This window comes from Anoplolepis gracilipes, chromosome 3 (genome assembly GCF_047496725.1).
Source record: "Anoplolepis gracilipes chromosome 3, ASM4749672v1, whole genome shotgun sequence".
Classification (NCBI taxonomy): domain Eukaryota; kingdom Metazoa; phylum Arthropoda; class Insecta; order Hymenoptera; family Formicidae; genus Anoplolepis; species Anoplolepis gracilipes.
Genome location: NC_132972.1, coordinates 8,374,862 through 8,391,470, shown reverse-complemented (window position 1 = coordinate 8,391,470; position 16,609 = coordinate 8,374,862). Strand labels below are relative to the sequence as shown.

The 16,609-nt window shown below is 32.7% G+C and overlaps 2 protein-coding genes across 10 annotated transcripts; one reads left to right on the top strand and one right to left on the bottom strand.

The window, feature by feature from the left end:
- Window positions 1-215: 215 nt before the first annotated feature.
- Window positions 216-2,883, bottom strand: LOC140663935 (enoyl-CoA delta isomerase 1, mitochondrial). Of its 4 annotated transcripts, none has more exons than XM_072888536.1 (6): window positions 2,732-2,883; window positions 1,624-1,736; window positions 1,116-1,387; window positions 860-1,038; window positions 680-801; window positions 216-608 (listed from the first exon to the last, which is right to left on the bottom strand). In XM_072888536.1, exons 1-6 carry the CDS (start codon window positions 2,758-2,760, stop codon window positions 445-447), a joined length of 879 nt encoding a protein of 292 aa, XP_072744637.1. In that variant the 5' UTR covers window positions 2,761-2,883; the 3' UTR covers window positions 216-444. The 4 variants fall into 4 exon arrangements, with proteins under 4 accessions (XP_072744637.1, XP_072744640.1, XP_072744638.1 ...); XM_072888539.1 differs by lacking the exon at window positions 2,732-2,883 and adding an exon at window positions 2,134-2,270 and having other exon boundaries at window positions 218-608; XM_072888537.1 differs by lacking the exon at window positions 2,732-2,883 and adding an exon at window positions 2,162-2,258 and having other exon boundaries at window positions 218-608.
- Window positions 2,884-2,917: 34 nt separating this feature from the next.
- On the top strand, window positions 2,918-16,017 carry Lrr (capping protein regulator and myosin 1 linker 1 leucine rich repeat protein). Of its 6 annotated transcripts, none has more exons than XM_072888515.1 (24): window positions 2,918-3,166; window positions 3,355-3,546; window positions 3,643-3,693; window positions 3,775-3,968; window positions 4,076-4,253; window positions 4,341-4,579; window positions 4,668-4,762; window positions 4,924-4,965; window positions 5,302-5,489; window positions 5,587-5,664; window positions 5,784-6,117; window positions 6,261-6,657; window positions 6,750-7,068; window positions 7,193-7,306; window positions 7,404-7,609; window positions 7,714-7,801; window positions 8,059-8,280; window positions 8,462-8,482; window positions 8,633-8,774; window positions 8,850-9,099; window positions 9,223-9,950; window positions 10,583-10,822; window positions 10,992-11,056; window positions 12,328-16,017. In XM_072888515.1, exons 2-24 carry the CDS (start codon window positions 3,415-3,417, stop codon window positions 12,442-12,444), a joined length of 4,440 nt encoding a protein of 1,479 aa, XP_072744616.1. In that variant the 5' UTR covers window positions 2,918-3,166; window positions 3,355-3,414; the 3' UTR covers window positions 12,445-16,017. The 6 variants fall into 6 exon arrangements, with proteins under 6 accessions (XP_072744616.1, XP_072744615.1, XP_072744618.1 ...); XM_072888514.1 differs by having other exon boundaries at window positions 3,449-3,546; window positions 12,328-16,016; XM_072888517.1 differs by lacking the exon at window positions 4,924-4,965 and having other exon boundaries at window positions 3,449-3,546.
- Window positions 16,018-16,609: the final 592 nt, after the last annotated feature.

Here is a 16,609-nt window from a genome sequence, read left to right as displayed (position 1 = left end):
ATTGGTTCATTTCTTACGACTTAAGGCTTACTACAGCTATTGGCTAGATAATCGATTAATATATGTTACATTCTCTAATTTTGAAAATATATAATAAAATTCGAGAAATAAAAAAATGATTTATATGCATTTATTAAAATATATATATTCTATCAAAATATCTTGTACATATAAGATTTATAAAAGGGTTTATAAAAGTTAATATAAGGGTTTATAAAAGTTTACCATATACCATATAGTGTGTGTGTGTGTGTGTGTAATTCTTGTAAATATTTTTATATATAATTTTTACAAATATTTTTTTCAAAACTTTTTTTTGTAGTTGCTCATTATGAACTTTTTAGTCTAGATGTCAATTACAAATATATGCAATGTTTTACATGCATGTGTATAAAACCATCAAGATATGTAAAACAAAATCATTATATCTTACAGAAATATTAATTACTGTTTTCGTTTCAAATATTCAATATAAAGTTTAAGGCCTTGTTGTACTTTTGGTAATAGTATATATTCTATGAATCTGTTAAGATCAGTTTCCTTATTTTCTTTCATCCACTGAATTAAGTCGTTTCGCATTTCCAGCTTAGTTACAGTCCTTCCAATGCCTTTATTGAAAATAAGTGATTAATGTAAAAGTATAATTTTACAAAATACATAATTATCAATGTTTTCTTACTTGATATATTATTGTATGATAATATATAGTTTTTGCACTTTTCAATCGCATCGGCCTTATCTCTAGCGAGTTCGTCTACGAGTTTAATTTGCAACGCCTCTTCAGGTTTAAATAACGATCCTCTAAAATGACATATGTATCATCTCATCATAACATACCATATAGATTAATCTTACATACCTTAAAAGCGCTAATTCGGCTTGTCGATAGCCTAATAGTGAAATGTAGGGATCCCTGAACCATTTAGGAGCAACTATGCCCAACTGCGTTTCGTTCAATCCCATACTGTGTTTACCTTTTACAAAAACTCTGTATTCTGTAGATATGGCTAACAAACAACCTCCAGCAGGACTAGATCCCTTTAAAACAGAAGAATATTATTTCTATCAAATTGTCAAAGACAGGTTGCATACAGTACAAGATTTGATAAAAATACATTGATAGCAGAAGCAACTGGAATATTTAGACTGTAAAGAGTTAACCAAGTATCTTGCAACATGTTCCAAAAATCAGTAAGCCTCTTTTTATCAGTATTATACATTTCTGTGATATCTAATCCTGCTGAGAATATGGTTGGCAAGGACGATGTCAGTATGACACCTTTGCTGTGATTGTTTTGAGCTTCCAATAAAGATGTTTTTAATGCACTTAATAGCTCTGTGTTTAAACTGTTAACAGGTGTTTTCGCCATAGATATTATGCTAATCCCTATTCAATTATTGAGTAAAATAAAATTAGTGAAAAACTGCTGTATATAAAAAACATGTTAAAAACAAATAACTGAAACAGTAGCATATACAGCATGCATGCATACTGAGTAGAAAAACCACCGCATGGCCCTGTATGTCTCGTGGCTTCTGTACTTCTAGCTAATTCGCTCCCTCGTATACTTTGCAATCTGCTAGCTGGTATGACCTCTATTAACACAGGTAGCAATGACCTACCTGTATTATTATCTTGTGTAGCTTCAACAAGTTTTGTTCCTGTAACATAAGACCTTCTGAGATATACCTGTCCTCCAACAATTAAAACTCTTGAAATGGTCATGTTGAAGTTGCTGAAAAAGAATCATGGTTTTAAACTCAGCAACTGAGAAATTAATTAACATATATTTATTGCACTAAAATTTGGTATATATATATATATATATATATATATATATATATCAAATATAAAAATTAATACATATCATATTTAATATATATAAATATTTTATAGATTTTAAATTTAGCAATAAATATACATATAAATTTTTATATTTGATATATATACATATATAAATATTAAATCTAAAAATCTATACAAAAAAGTGTAAAAAAAGTGTAAAAAAAGGACAACATTGATTACGTAAACCTTGTAAGATTGCTAAATGTATTTAAATTATCACTAGTATATGAATAATCACGTATAGGCTAAAATAAAAAAAAAAAAAAATAAGTCAGTAGTTTATTTACTTCACGATTTTATATATATATCACATACACAAACATGCGCAAAGATGCAACGTCGATAAAATTTCTAGACTTTGGACAGAGCTTCAGACCACAGACTTCTATATAACTAGAAGTCTGTGCTTCAGACTCTACTCTGGGTAAATTTTCAAAAAACTATACGTTAAGTAACTCTGAAGATAATTGAAGAGCATTGACATTACCAATTACCTTTGATTATTTGGTATAGAGATAGATAAACAATATAAATAAAAAACGAATGTATAGAATTTTATCTTATCTATCTTTATCTGATTATATGATGTTTATTTTACACTCCAAATTTCTTTATATTATTTTTACTTTTCAAGTCTTTACATATAAAAAAACATCATCAGTGAGTGTATTATTTATATTTTTATAAATCTAAAACATTTGTAAAGTAAAAACATTTTGTAAATAGGCAGATAAATAACAGATATAAACATTTATGGCGCAATAATTTGTGAAATTATTTTCATTATATAATCTCACATGTCAATCTTTCGATTACTGTTGTTTTTTACTTTATTGTCATATTTCTAAAATTTCTCGTATATTGTATAGAAAAAAAAAAATTTACAATCTCGCTGTTTTCGCTATCCCCAACATCTTTATTGATCTTTATATTGTACTCAGTGCTCGCGACACTAAACCACAGACTTCTATATAATAGTCTGTGCACCAAACAGATTTTGATTGCGGCTTTCGCCGTCGATCATCGATGATCGTGGGTGACCAATCGCCAACATGGCTGCTAGTGCACTGCCTGCTTCTGCTTGTCTTCTCGTGACATCGCCCTTTGTCTTTTAGAGCACTACTGTAATCGACCAAAAGCAACGATCGACGACCGAAAAAGAAACGAAGAGGAAAAAGAGAAAGAGAGAGAGAGAGAGAGAGAGAGAAAGAGAGAGAGAGAGAGAGAGAGACGACGCTTTAAATGGAACGAGGAACTTCAATGGAAGACTTCAGCTAGCAAAAATGTCAACCCGGTCGCAGCTCACGAAGGATTTAAACGGTTCGTTTTCAACTCGTAGTGTTTACGTTCCCGTTGTCAGGTAGATCGCGAACGAACTGTCATTCGTCATCCATCCCCTCGAACGATTCATTTCAGACCACTATGTATTATTGGTGACCGCTAATCTTACTTCATCTTATATTCCGAATTTCCGCGATTAATTTGTTTTCTGTCATCGTATCTTTTAGTTTAGAAAACGAAGGCGCAACAAGTGCAATGTTAACGCTACTTAGCAACTTATCCTGTGTATGTACGATTGGGTGAATTATTCATTACTTGCAGAATCGGTGAAAGCGTTACTTGGCAAGCATGTGAAAATACTGTTGAAAAACGTAGTGAAGTTAGAAACGAAGCAGGACAAACAGGAAAATCGTGTTCTCGTGAGTAATCTGTCTTTCTGTGTTTTCCTCTTTGTCTCTTGTTTCATAATAGTATTTTGCGTTAAGTTAAATTGATTTCTTTTTTTTCTACTTAAGGTATTCTCGCCATGTCGGCTCTTTCTTTTATCGGCCAAAGTACCCACAAGAGTAAGTCGAATTTTTTCGTATTTTCTTTAATTTTTTGTACTCATTGTAATGTAGCATTTAAATTTTCTTATTCTTTCATAGATCGACTGCCATTTTCATTACCTAGAAATAACGGCCATAGAATCGAGAAGAGCCAATCAGCTATGTTTGACAGTTGGGGAACGATTTTACAACTTTACTACAAGCAGTATAGGGGGAGATACCACAGAAGTGGATGCCATGATAGAGGCCTTACATACGGCAATCCGAAATATCTTTCCTACAGTACCGTTAAAGTATGCTCAATTTTACAACTGTAAACAAGCAAATCTCGTCTCTGATGTATAATTTCTTGCAATGTATAATTTCCTTGATTACCTCTCTTTGAAATAATATTTTTCAGTTACATTATACGAAAAATAGAGGTCATACCAGCTAGCAGATTGCAAAGTATACGAGGGAGCGAATTAGCTAGAAGTACAGAAGCCACGAGACATACAGGGCCATGCGGTGGTTTTTCTACTCAGTATGCATGCATGTGCGACTTGCATGGTGTACCATACAGGGAAGAAGTGGCATGGGTGAGATTAATGACACTGCGCTCCAATTTGTATAAGATAGAATCGTCCCTGTTTGTACAATCTTATTCAGAAAAATATATATTTTAGGACGTTGATACAATATATCTTTCGCATGACACCAGAGAACTGAATCTGAGAGATTTTGATCATTTAGATCAGAAGGATTTGGTGCCAATTATTTCGGCCTTGGAATACAATACTTGGTTCACAAAATTAAGGGCATCCCATCTTAAATTAAGTCACGAACCTTTAGAGAGATTATTACACGTTATGCGAAGATCTTTATCCATTCAAGAGCTCTATCTAGATAATCTCGGGATTAAATGGTAATGATTTGCGCGATGAATGTTTTAGCTTTGTAGAGAAAGGAATTTAATGGCACATTTTTAATGTACGATTATTTCGGTTTTAAAGGGATTTTGCTCACAAGCTGTCGTTAGCCCTAATTTCTAATGCTAATACGATGCTGCAAACAATAGATCTATCATACAATATGATTGAAGATAAAGGTATATCATTAATTAATTCAAATAATTTATATTATATTGTATCCCTTTTGTATTTTAAATCTTTATCTGCACTATACCCGTTAAGTAAAGTCTCCTATTGCCAGTTATTAGTCATAATTTCAAAACCATCCTGAACAGATTTTCTTTATTTTTTTTTGTAGGAGCCTCTAGCTTGTGTGGGATAATAGCCAAGTTAATGCAAGGTGTGCCAATATAACTATGTATTTTTTTTCCTCCCTAGTAATTATACTAATATTTAATATGCTTTTCACACATCCAGTTTTTTTTTTTTTTTTTAACATGCACTTTTTTATTTTTATATTTTTTTCATAATATTTATCTCCTTATATAAATTTCTTATTTTAAATTATATGATATCCTAATTGTATTTATTTTACATATAAGTATAGCATATTATATACAAAATAATATTGATATCTTTGATCAAAAATTTCAATTATAAAAAATTAATTTAATAATAATTAAAATTTTTGTGTGTATCATTACTAATTCGTTATTAAAAAGTTGTATATTTTAAGGTACTACACATCTGAGCGGTCCTATTGGCAAGTTGCCTAAAGGTTTACAAAAATTGAATTTAGCCCATTGTGGATTAACTGGAAAAGGTGTAGGCCAAATAGCACATGCATTAAGTTTAAATAGGAGCATGCCGACTAGCTTACGATATCTGAATCTTTCAGAGAACACCTTGAAAGATGACGTTAATGTAAGTTTGTAATGAATCATCAATTGACCTTGGTAATATAAGCCAGAGGGATCTCGATTATGGCTGGAATACTAATTCGTGTATTTCGTAATTGCAGAGTTTGTGCAATTTCTTGGCGCAACCTAATAGCTTAACACATTTGGATTTAAGTGGTACAGATACTACTTTAGAGTGTGTAAGTATAGCGAACTTTATACTTTTCGATTATATACATTTTCCGTAGCTATCGTAATTTCATACCAACTCGATTATTCTTACTTCTTGTTCTTAATGATTTTTACTCAATGACATTAGCTATTTGGTGCATTACTACGGGGTTGTGCAACTAATCTAGTCCACTTGAACGTCGCCCGAAATTCTTTTTCGAGCAAAAAAACCAAAGAGATACCTCCGAGCTTTAAGCAATTCTTCACGGCAACTCTTTCGCTGAAGTACTTAAATATATCTTCGTGTAAACTACCGTTGGAGGCGTTGAAGCACTTGCTACTTGGTTTGGCCTGCAACGAAAGTACAGTCGGCCTAGAGCTTGACATGAGCGGAAATAATCTGGGTTCCATGGGCGCGCACGTTTTGGAATCATGCATTCACGGAGTCCGATGTATAGCATCATTGGATATATCGGACAGTAGTACGTATAGTTTTATATATCGCAAGACACTTATTTATCAGAGATTGAAAGAGTCACGAAACTTTTTCCTCTATTTTAATAGACTTTTCTGTATTTAATCTTCAATCTGGAAAAAATAATTGTTTCTTCTATTACTCTTGCAGACATGGACGTCGATTTAGCGCAAGTTATAACGGCCATAGGTAAAAACAAATCGATCAAACAGTTGTATATGGGACGCAATACCGCCAGTATGAAGAGCAAGCACATAGCTGTCGTGATGGACGCTCTGGTGCAGATGCTTCAGGAGGACGACTGCGTACTTCAAGCGTTGCATCTACCTGACTCGCGATTGAAGGGCGATCTTTACAATCTGATCAACGCCCTCGGTAGTAACATATGTCTTCACACCTTGGATATCAGCGGTAATCAGATAGGAGATCCCGGTGCAAGATTGCTGGCAAAAGCATTACAAATCAACAATCATTTACGAACTATTATATATGACAAGAACAATATCACGTTGCAAGGCTATGCGGATATCGTTCACGCTCTAGAGAAGTATGCGCGCATATTCGTATACATCAAAATGAAAAGTAAAATCAATATGAAAGAAGAGGAATGATGATATTCACGGAGATTTATTCTTGCAGAAACTGTAGCGTGCGACATATGCCATTTCCGATTTATGATCTGCAGCCTTGTATGAAGACCTCCGCGGAGAAGACGGAGCAGTTGGGCAAGAAGATACAGGATCTGCTGCAGAGAAACGTCACGCCGTGCAAATACAGTCACGGACAAGCGTTCAGATTACAGCAGGGATTTTTATTGAGCTCCACCCAACAAATGGTCGATAGGCTCGTTGTTCAAACCCAGGACACCATCAAGACCCTTGCGGCCGAGAGCTGCGATGCCAACAATGATATCAATTACGCGACTGGACTTATACAAGATGCGGACAACTCTAAGCAGGTACAACTTTACAAAAGAGATTAGATTTGCTTTCGATACTTGATCCAAATTTTTTTTCCTTTAGATTCATTTTTTTTGGTAGCAGGATCGAGATACTCGTCAAATATAACCTTTTGTCTTTCAGCTACTGCCGAGATTACACGAAGTGCTTCAAAGACGGGACGAGAATAATCCGATTGAGCTAAAGTTACACGATATGGCGAATGAAATTCATAAAGTTGTGACGGTGTATCTACAGGTATATAAGCTTCGTGAATTTTTATGCGCTCTCTTTCTCTGCCTCTCTTTAAAAATACGCTCGTGTCGTGTAATAATAAATACAAAAATAATTCCAGGATTCTTTGGACGCGATGTTGAAGTGCGCGAATGAGCAATGTCCCTCTATACTTTCGCAAACGGTGATTAGGGGTGATGAGAGTGAACCGATCGCAGTGCAGGATGATCTTCGTAATACCTGTAAAGAGAAAAATCAAATCAACAATGAATTCATACACACCACCGTTACCGAGCAAGCTGGCGCGGATATAGTTAACCGAGTCAAGTGAGCGTTCTATTAATAATTGATATTGATATTGATTGCTATTAATGATATTGATGTATCAATGACCATTTTATTAATGATTCTGATATGTTTTTAAATATCAGCGAGCTTAACTTAGCGGTTGCAGCACATATATCTGACAGAATCACGGACGAAGTAATCGAGTCGTTGTCAAGAAGTTACAAGACTCTGGTGAGTTGAGAATATGTGTGTGTATGTGTGTGTGTTATTATATTATTATATTATATATTATATACATTATTATCACTATTATATTATTATATATACATATATATATATTATTTTATTATATTATATTTTATATTGATACAATTATACAAACTTGCTTTACAAAAATATTGTTCATTGATAACTTTTTTTCTTAGGATTAAAAATGTTTTGATATTCTTACAACGGAACAAGGAGCTAATATAATGTAACACTTTTAGATCGGCGATTGCGACAGTCGAACGAGGAGCAGTACACCAGATGTTTTACGACCTAGTGCTGGCTCGATGAGCAGCGGAAGCGTGATAGGTGTGACTAGTGCGAGCGGTATGTCCATGACTCTACCTCCGGGCAGATCCAGTCTCGTGTCCGAAGAGGAAACGCCGGAAACGTGTTCATTGGCAAATTCCATCGGTCCTTGCGTCAACGATCAGTCACCAATGGTAAGTTTTCGATTTTTAACATCATGCTAAACAGCAATTTTATTTCTTCGATGGATGATTATCAAGTACTTTTCTCTAAAACTTTCATATGCCAATATATTTTTCGTGAAGTGCTAATATTTTATGTTCTACATTTCTTGATAAAAGCAGCTAAGCTCTCTTTATTTACATGCTTACCTAGAAATTGGATTATCTTAATCTGGTATGTATTACAAACATATACAGAAGTGCAAACGATTTTGCACAAGTATACAATTATATAAATATATATATTTTATAATATATTACAACCTAATTTTTTTAATTGATATATAATATTATAAGATGTGGTATATTTTTTTCTCATATTTAGGCCACTCCACATTTATCGAACAAACGTAAGAGTCTTCATGGAAGGAAACTGAGACCCAAGTCCGTAGTAGATTCGGTGGAAGGACTGTCCGCCGATGATATTCCTGATCTTTTACCGTCGTTACCGAAGAGTCAAGCAGAAGGTTTGTTTTAAATTAAATCGTCATATAGATTTGTATTATCTTGTAAAATAAATATATAATTATTACTCATCGCAGCTATCTCAGAAACCGAGCACTCATTGACAGAGTCGTTAGACTCTGTTTCGGAATTACCCAACACCGTGGGCCAGCAGTTACAACATCTGGTGAAGTCTAGGCCGCGCAGAACGAAAACGCGAGCGCCCACAAGACCAATGCTGAGACCGGATCAACCCATCGATGGTCTCGCACTAGGCGAGGGTCTTGATGTGTTTTTCCGACCTACTACACCGACCACGCCTTTGATATCGCCTACAAGCGACGACAGGTATAAATAGATAGCGATTTGTGTTATATACAAAGGATTTTATATTTTTGATGAAATATATAATTGCAGCTTTTACAATTTTGTTTACTTAATTAGAAATTAATTTTCGATTATAATTCACAGCTCTCTACATACTTTTCCAACGGATGGTAGTCCTAATCTATCGCTGACCAGTCACAAGAGCATTCCACCCGACATGGAAAAAAAGCACAGTTGTAACTCACCAATGTTGAAAACGCTTCTAGAACCAGCGCCACGCTCCCGATCCAGCGACAATTTGGAGAAATTCTCTCCCCTCGTCGGCAGAAGATCTCAAGGCGATTCTCCACTGACCGCGTCGCCGCTCGCCCGAAGAAATACAACGGATAGTGCTCAAGCCCACGAGAGATCCAAGAGTGAAACTCACGCAAAGGAGACTTGCAATAACGTTATTTTGACTGATGCGGCTGATGATTTTAAACGTTGTACACTGACAGACGCATTTGGCATGAGTCCACGTGGCTCGTTCGACATCAACGACAGCTTTGGAATGGGCGCGTTGGAGAAGGACCAGGAGAATCGTAAGAGTGTCGTGAAGAAATCGCCGGTCGACATGGACAAGTCAACATCTGTCAAACTACGGTCGACTGGTCACGATCTGAGAAGTCCCATAAACGGTAGTGGCGGAGGTGGCAGTACCAAGATTACATCTGATTCGATGACTAAATCACCGATATTGAAACCGTTAGTGAAAAATAGTGGGTCTACGAGCGACGGCAAGAACAATGGCGCGTCTCTAAAGAATAAGCCGACTCCACCGGCGACTGCGCCTAAGCCGCGACCGTGGAGCATGGCAACCGATCGGAAATCCGGTAAAAGATACTTCCAAATTTTTTTTGCAACTGAAATTCGTATCTTCTCTTTGTTAATTATATTTTACTGATATATTCGGAATTTTCAGGGAATTTTCAATTTTCGGAATTTTTTTTACAGACTTGATTATAAGATTTGAGTAGACACCCTGGTATTATTCCATTGTTTAGATCGCTATTAAAATCGCATATTTTCAATGCATTTGTATGCTTTTTTTTAAAATTACTAACTCTTGTAAAAGTGTAACATCTATATCCTTTTGTCACATGAGCGACTTTGTAATATTATTATATTATATACCCATAAGTGGTTGTGTGGCTACATAACTGGTGTATAAAATTAAAGGGATAGCATTACATAATTAGTCATTTCCCGTAGATAAACATATATAAACTTATTAAAACAAGAGCTTATAAGCAAAATTAAAGATTTAATTAGAAATAATATTATATAATTAATATATTAATTAGAAATAATATTTTTAATTTAGAAAGGGAACAAAGATTTTATTAAACATCAAAGCATCCTATGTTCAACATAGCCGTGGAAACCCATTTGGTACAGAAAAAAATGATAAATCAATGCAATTTATGATATATAAAAATAATAATTTACCTTTAATTTTTTACAGGAGAATTTAGTTTATTAAGCGACGGCTCCAGTCCAAATACCTCGGCCGGCAATACACCCGACTCCGGCGATGCTCTTGACGAGTCGACCGATAGTGGTGTCAGCGGACCGGCTTCCTTACCGCCGACGTTATCGGCGAGCAGTACTGCAAGCTCGTTGAGTAATACGAGCGTTGAGAAGAGATCGGTGAGAGAATTAGCAGCGAGTCTGAATAAGAGCAAGGCGGACAAAAAAGAGAACGGTGGGTATTCGATTTTCTATTTCGAAGTCGTATGTATAATGTCGCATGGTTAATTTTTCGATATTTCATATGCATCCTTATGGCTTTTTATTAGTGTAACAGGCATAATAAAACACGCATGTAAAATCCTTCGATGTTGACAATCCGCGCCTATTACCTATTATTTTAGAGCATACCGCACCTACAGCATGGCGGTCGCTGCTTCAACGTTCTGTCGACCGAGCAGATAACAAGGTATATTTTATTTCATTTTTTTTCTTCCCGAGACCTTATTTTAATTATTCTCTCTGAGTTAAAATTTTTTTATTAATAACCACTTATAGTATTTATGTTACTATATTATATTATATCACATAGAGAGTTAAATAAAAAACATCTTTATTGCTTATATAATAAAATAATTAATTCGTATAATTATTGAATAATTAATAATTTATGAATAATAAAACTAATAAGTGATTATTTTCTTAATCATTACCTGAAGTAATAGTAAACATAAAAGAAATGATCTTGACATAAATTATCCTTTCATTATATGTATGTGCTTTCTTAAGGAGGTTCTACCGTCACTTTGTGAGGGGAGCGGTGCAAGAAAAATGTTTATGCTGATTGGCTTATACACATAAATTTTATGTATATACCAATTGCAAATTCGTATAAAATTTTAATTTAAATAAATTGAGATTACTTGCATATTATTTAGTTTTGATATGTATAAGTATATAAAACATTTAACAAAATATAGTGATTTGATAAAAGACAAGCATTATTAAATAATTTTAATAAATAAGAGAAATAAATAAAAAACGTGGGAACAGCGCGTTAATATTATAAGTTGTTACGACTGCTCGTGTCTTGTCAAATGTCAATTTCAAACATAAAATATAGTTATATATATGTTAGATATATATATATATAACAGAAGACAAAACTGATCGGTCCGTGTGCTATTGCCACACTTCTTACGCGACTCGTACATTCAAGAAAAAATTGTGTGTTATTGTCTAGATTTTTTACTATATCTTTTAAACGAGGTGGTATAAAATGTTCATTTTTTTTAAAGATTTGTAAAAAAATATTCTATAACTTAGATAGTTTTTATTTATAATCTTACAGTTGTATCCTTTTATTTTATTTTAATAATGACATTTTTATTGACATGAGCAATGTCAATAAAAATGTCATTATTAAAATGACGATATAATGTTTATATGTATATATGAGTCTATTTTTAAAATTATATTTCTCAAAAACTAAGTGGTCAAATCACTTGAAATTTAAATGATAGATGTATTATTAAGCCAATAACATTGTAAAAAAATTTCGTGTAATTTTTATTATTTTGATTTGACTATAGAACCTCCTTAATGCTATATTATTTTATGCGATTATGTTTGTCCTACATATGTTAAATTAATCTTATCGTAATTTTAATAAAATATATCTTACATTTAGTTGGATTTTATATAATACAAATAAGATCTGTTGTTACTTTGGCATTGCAGGTAACGGAAGTGCCGAAAATGGTTGAGGATAATCGTCTTAGTTTTAAGCTTCGTCGCACATCGTTTTTGCGCGATTCAAATTTCAACTACAACAACAACGATGTGGTCGACGTTTGACAAGTGATGTGTGCATCATGTTATGCCATTAAAAGTACATATGCTGATATCTGGCGCACGAGGTAACTTTTCGTCTTTCGTGCCATAGAGGAGGTCTTATTGTGTACATAAGTATATATAAATATATATATCGATTTTAATTTTAGAGACAGGGTACTGAAAGTTTTTGCAGCGACTAAAGTACTAAAAATTTTCTCTGTTGTATGACATTAGAGAATCTTATTACTAATTTTATACGACGTTGCGTTTTTACGCAGCTCTATTTCGTACTCTCTTACGTATTATTATTATCCATACATACTTTGTTATGCATTTCATATGTACCAAGCTCATAATTATTTTTAATCGCATTTCGTGATCTTTTTATTAAGATATTGACAACTTTCGATCATTCCTCAGTCAGATTCTTAGCAAACAATGCGTTACGTGAGGAAAAAAGTGTATGTATCCTTTCGAAGATTTGTTTTCAATGTGTATATATTTATATACCGTTTGTCGATACATTTTTAACAGCGCGAGAATGTCTAGAATAGATGAAGCTACATCACACAATTTTAGTAAAAAATTGGCTGAATCGATCTTATTCGAATCATATAAAGAAAGTTGCGTAAAAGCGTAGGTGTCTTCCAAGAGATCGTGTAACAAGCCATAAATAATGATATTTATTCGTGCATATTCTTCATTTTTTAGTGAGACTAACGTTTTGACTCATAATTTTTCGATGTCTTTAATCTGTGATTAATTTGTAGAAATGTTTATCCGAGTTCTTATCTCATACAGTATAATACGTTATTTTTTATTATGTATAAAAAAAAATTAATCTTATTGTTAGACGATTCCTGTTCGGTGAATCCTCAGTGGCAGCTTTTATCGTATTTATTTACTTATCTGTGCAACTAATGATGGAATTGATGATGTATAAAACTCTTTACTTTGCCGCGTACGCAGATGTGTCTATTGTTCATATTATTTTTATTATACAGAACCTTTAATAAAGTTGATCTTTCTCAACTTCTAACATCGTAATATCTCTGAAATTTTTTTCTCTGCGAGAATTGGAATTGTATCAAATAGATAAAGCGAATTAAAATAATCATTATAAACGTAGAATTAATCGTGGGGAACTTGTAATCATAACTCGCGTTTTCGACACATATTGTGTGACAAGGGATATAAAATTCTAGATGTATCTCGTTGTTATTAAATGAGACTAACAATCTCTTTTATTTATTAAAATCCTTTGTACTGCGAATTTTTTGAAAGCATTTTTTTGTAATAAAAAAAAAATAAAAAAAAAGTTAGTTCTTACAATTCTGATGATAGACTCTTAATACGGTTTTATATAAATAACCCTTATATTTCGAAAATGCATTTGTCCTTTTGTATTGTGACAAACGCGTGTATGTACATATATATGTAAAAAAATAAAAAGACTTACGTATAGGTGAATAAAAAAATATGCTCGTAGAAAATCCACGAGCAAGGAGGAATCGACGCGAAAAGGAGGATCCTGGAAAAACGCATCTCGTGAATTTTTTTACCGATTAACTATCACGCGTATATAGTATTGATATCGATCCCTTGCTACATAAGACATGTGATTATAATTGCAATTTATCATAACGTGTTTATTAAACGGGAAACATTCTTTCCCTCTGAATCGAATATTAAAGCGTCGTGTTGAAACAAAATTTGTGTCTGTGTATGTTGTATGCGTGCAAAGTATATTTATATCGATGAAACGTTAACGTATATGCTACGACACCGCCATATACATACATCTATAGATCTACAGAAGACGTCTTTAAGTGCAGAGCCGTTGGTCCTAAAGCGCGCGTATCTTTCGTAATTACATATATATGTATATATATATATATATATATATATATATATATACACACTACTGTCAGAAAGTTTAAGCCAAAGAAATTTATAAATTTAATTTATAATTTATTTTATAATTTCTTCTCAAAAAGTAATGCAAACTATTTTTACTTTTGCAGTATTATAACATAATCTTATAACTATTAATGAAAAAAGAAACAACAGAATGTCATGTTTTAGCGTGTAAAAACAAATTATTTTCTCGAGAAGCCTAAAAAGCAGTCATTGCTAATTAAGTGAACTGAAAAATTTTTATGGGAGATACTAAAAAGGAAGTGGAATGCTATAGACAATGAGACAATAACAAAACTAATTGATAGGATGCCTAGACTTTGTTGGAAAGTTATAGAGGAAAAATGGTAGATTTTTTTATGAGAAGTGTTCAGTGATTTTTCATAAATTAAAAACTTTTATTATTTGTTTTCACTACTATGTATTTTTGTTTAAAATAAAATTTAATTTGTTTATAATTTAAAGCATTTCTATTTTGTATTTTTTCCGTGATCTTTATTACTTTGGTCTTAAACTTTTTGACGGTAGTGTACATATAAATATATATATAATAAATTAGACAAGGATGCGCCTTTTTTGTCGCTACAAATTTCTTGTATGGTCTACTAGATAAACGTATATATAGGGAAGTTTCGTATATAATATCTAATCCGGCTTGTGAGAGGCGAAGCTACTTGTAAGACCGTCTTGCGATATTCACTTTAAGGCACGCACATTTCTGACTATTTATCAGATCTGTCTTTTGAGGCAGAATAATATTCCTACAGTCTCGTGTAACCGACTAAAAACTTACACATTTATTATATATACACATCTATTGTGTGTGTGTGTGCGTTACAAATGATTTTTATATATACAATATACGTATGCGCGATATATTATGTTATTATAAAGAAACAAGTGTGTATTTGTGGAAAGGGGTAAAAAATTGACGTTCTCTCGCGCGTATAAAATGACTATCGAATATTGTGCCAAAAAGTCTATACAGCGCACATTGTTTATATGGTGAAAAAAAAGAATCGTTATATACGTTCCATTTTTCAACAAGATGCTTCTGCATCGTTTATAGGTCGCATCGCGTTGGACTCTTGCCCCACTGGGAATTATTCATAAGTATAATATTGAATAACATTGTAAATATAACTGAGGAACAGCGATTCGCCTCTCATTCCATAACGTTACTTACTAATGAACAAAGTCTTATTTGTGTATATGCATATGTGTATACACATATATATACACACACATACATACATACATATATATAGCGAGAAAAAAAAGAAAAATCATGTGTGTAACGTGTGTGATTTAGCGTGTGATATATCGTATATATTTAAATCTTCCCCGATACACATTCCTGTATACATGTGTGAGACAGAGAGAGAGAGAGAGAGAGAGAGAGAGAGAGAGAGAGAGAGAGAGATAAAGAGAGAGATACATTCTATATACATATAATGCGAAGATACACATGACTTATAACTGAAATATATTGTGAATATTAATATCATGCGCAAGTGACGATGTTAACATTTGCAGTCTATTTTGGTGGACAGCTTAATAGAAGCGCGATATAATCCGTTAACGAATGAAATAAAAAAAATAAACTCGTATCTACACATTAAGACGAAAAGATATATATTTATATATCCGGAAAGCACACGATATTTATGATAAATATTCATAAATTTTTGCTATTTACTTTTTAAAATATTATATAAATATTTTATATTAGATATTTTATATACATTATTAAGAGAAAAAATTATAAAAATTATATTCGATATATTATTAAGATATAGATAAAATATTTATAGTAATATTTTGTAAATACAGTCGGACCTCTTATCCTATGACCCTCTTATGCTACGACCGCAAAGGGGAATTATACCCCCACTCTCAAATTTTGGTCGTAGGATCAGAGGTTTAAGGGGAAGATTCCGGACCGAAAATGTAGAATAAGAGGTCCGACTGTATTTCTCAAATATTTTACACTTTATTCGGATATTTATGTTAAATCTTTATGATCTGTTTCAATCTAAGATTATATATTATAAAAATATTTATGAAATATTTTGATAAATATTGACAAAAAATTCAAATAATTATAAATTATGTATATTTTATAAATATTATGTGCTGTCTGTGTATATATGTGTATGTACAATGTGTATATATATTTTTTATTCTACCCGAAAAAACAACTTTTCATCAAAATCAGTTCTAAAATCCCTTTAGTTGTAGAAAAATTTAGCTTTCTAAATCATCTCTC

Coding starts and splice junctions, on each gene's coding strand:
- Lrr (XM_072888514.1), top strand. CDS start 3,130: ATGTCAACCCGGTCGCAGCTCACGAAGGATTTAAACG. Junction 5,665..5,783: donor CAGATACTACTTTAGAGTGT/GTAAGTATAGCG, acceptor CAATGACATTAG/CTATTTGGTGCATTACTACG. Junction 6,118..6,260: donor ATTGGATATATCGGACAGTA/GTACGTATAGTT, acceptor TTACTCTTGCAG/ACATGGACGTCGATTTAGCG.
- LOC140663935 (XM_072888536.1), bottom strand. CDS start 2,760: ATGTTGGGGATAGCGAAAACAGCGAGATT. Junction 1,388..1,623: donor TACACAAGATAATAATACAG/GTAGGTCATTGC, acceptor ATAATTGAATAG/GGATTAGCATAATATCTATG. Junction 802..859: donor GCCGAATTAGCGCTTTTAAG/GTATGTAAGATT, acceptor ATGTCATTTTAG/AGGATCGTTATTTAAACCTG.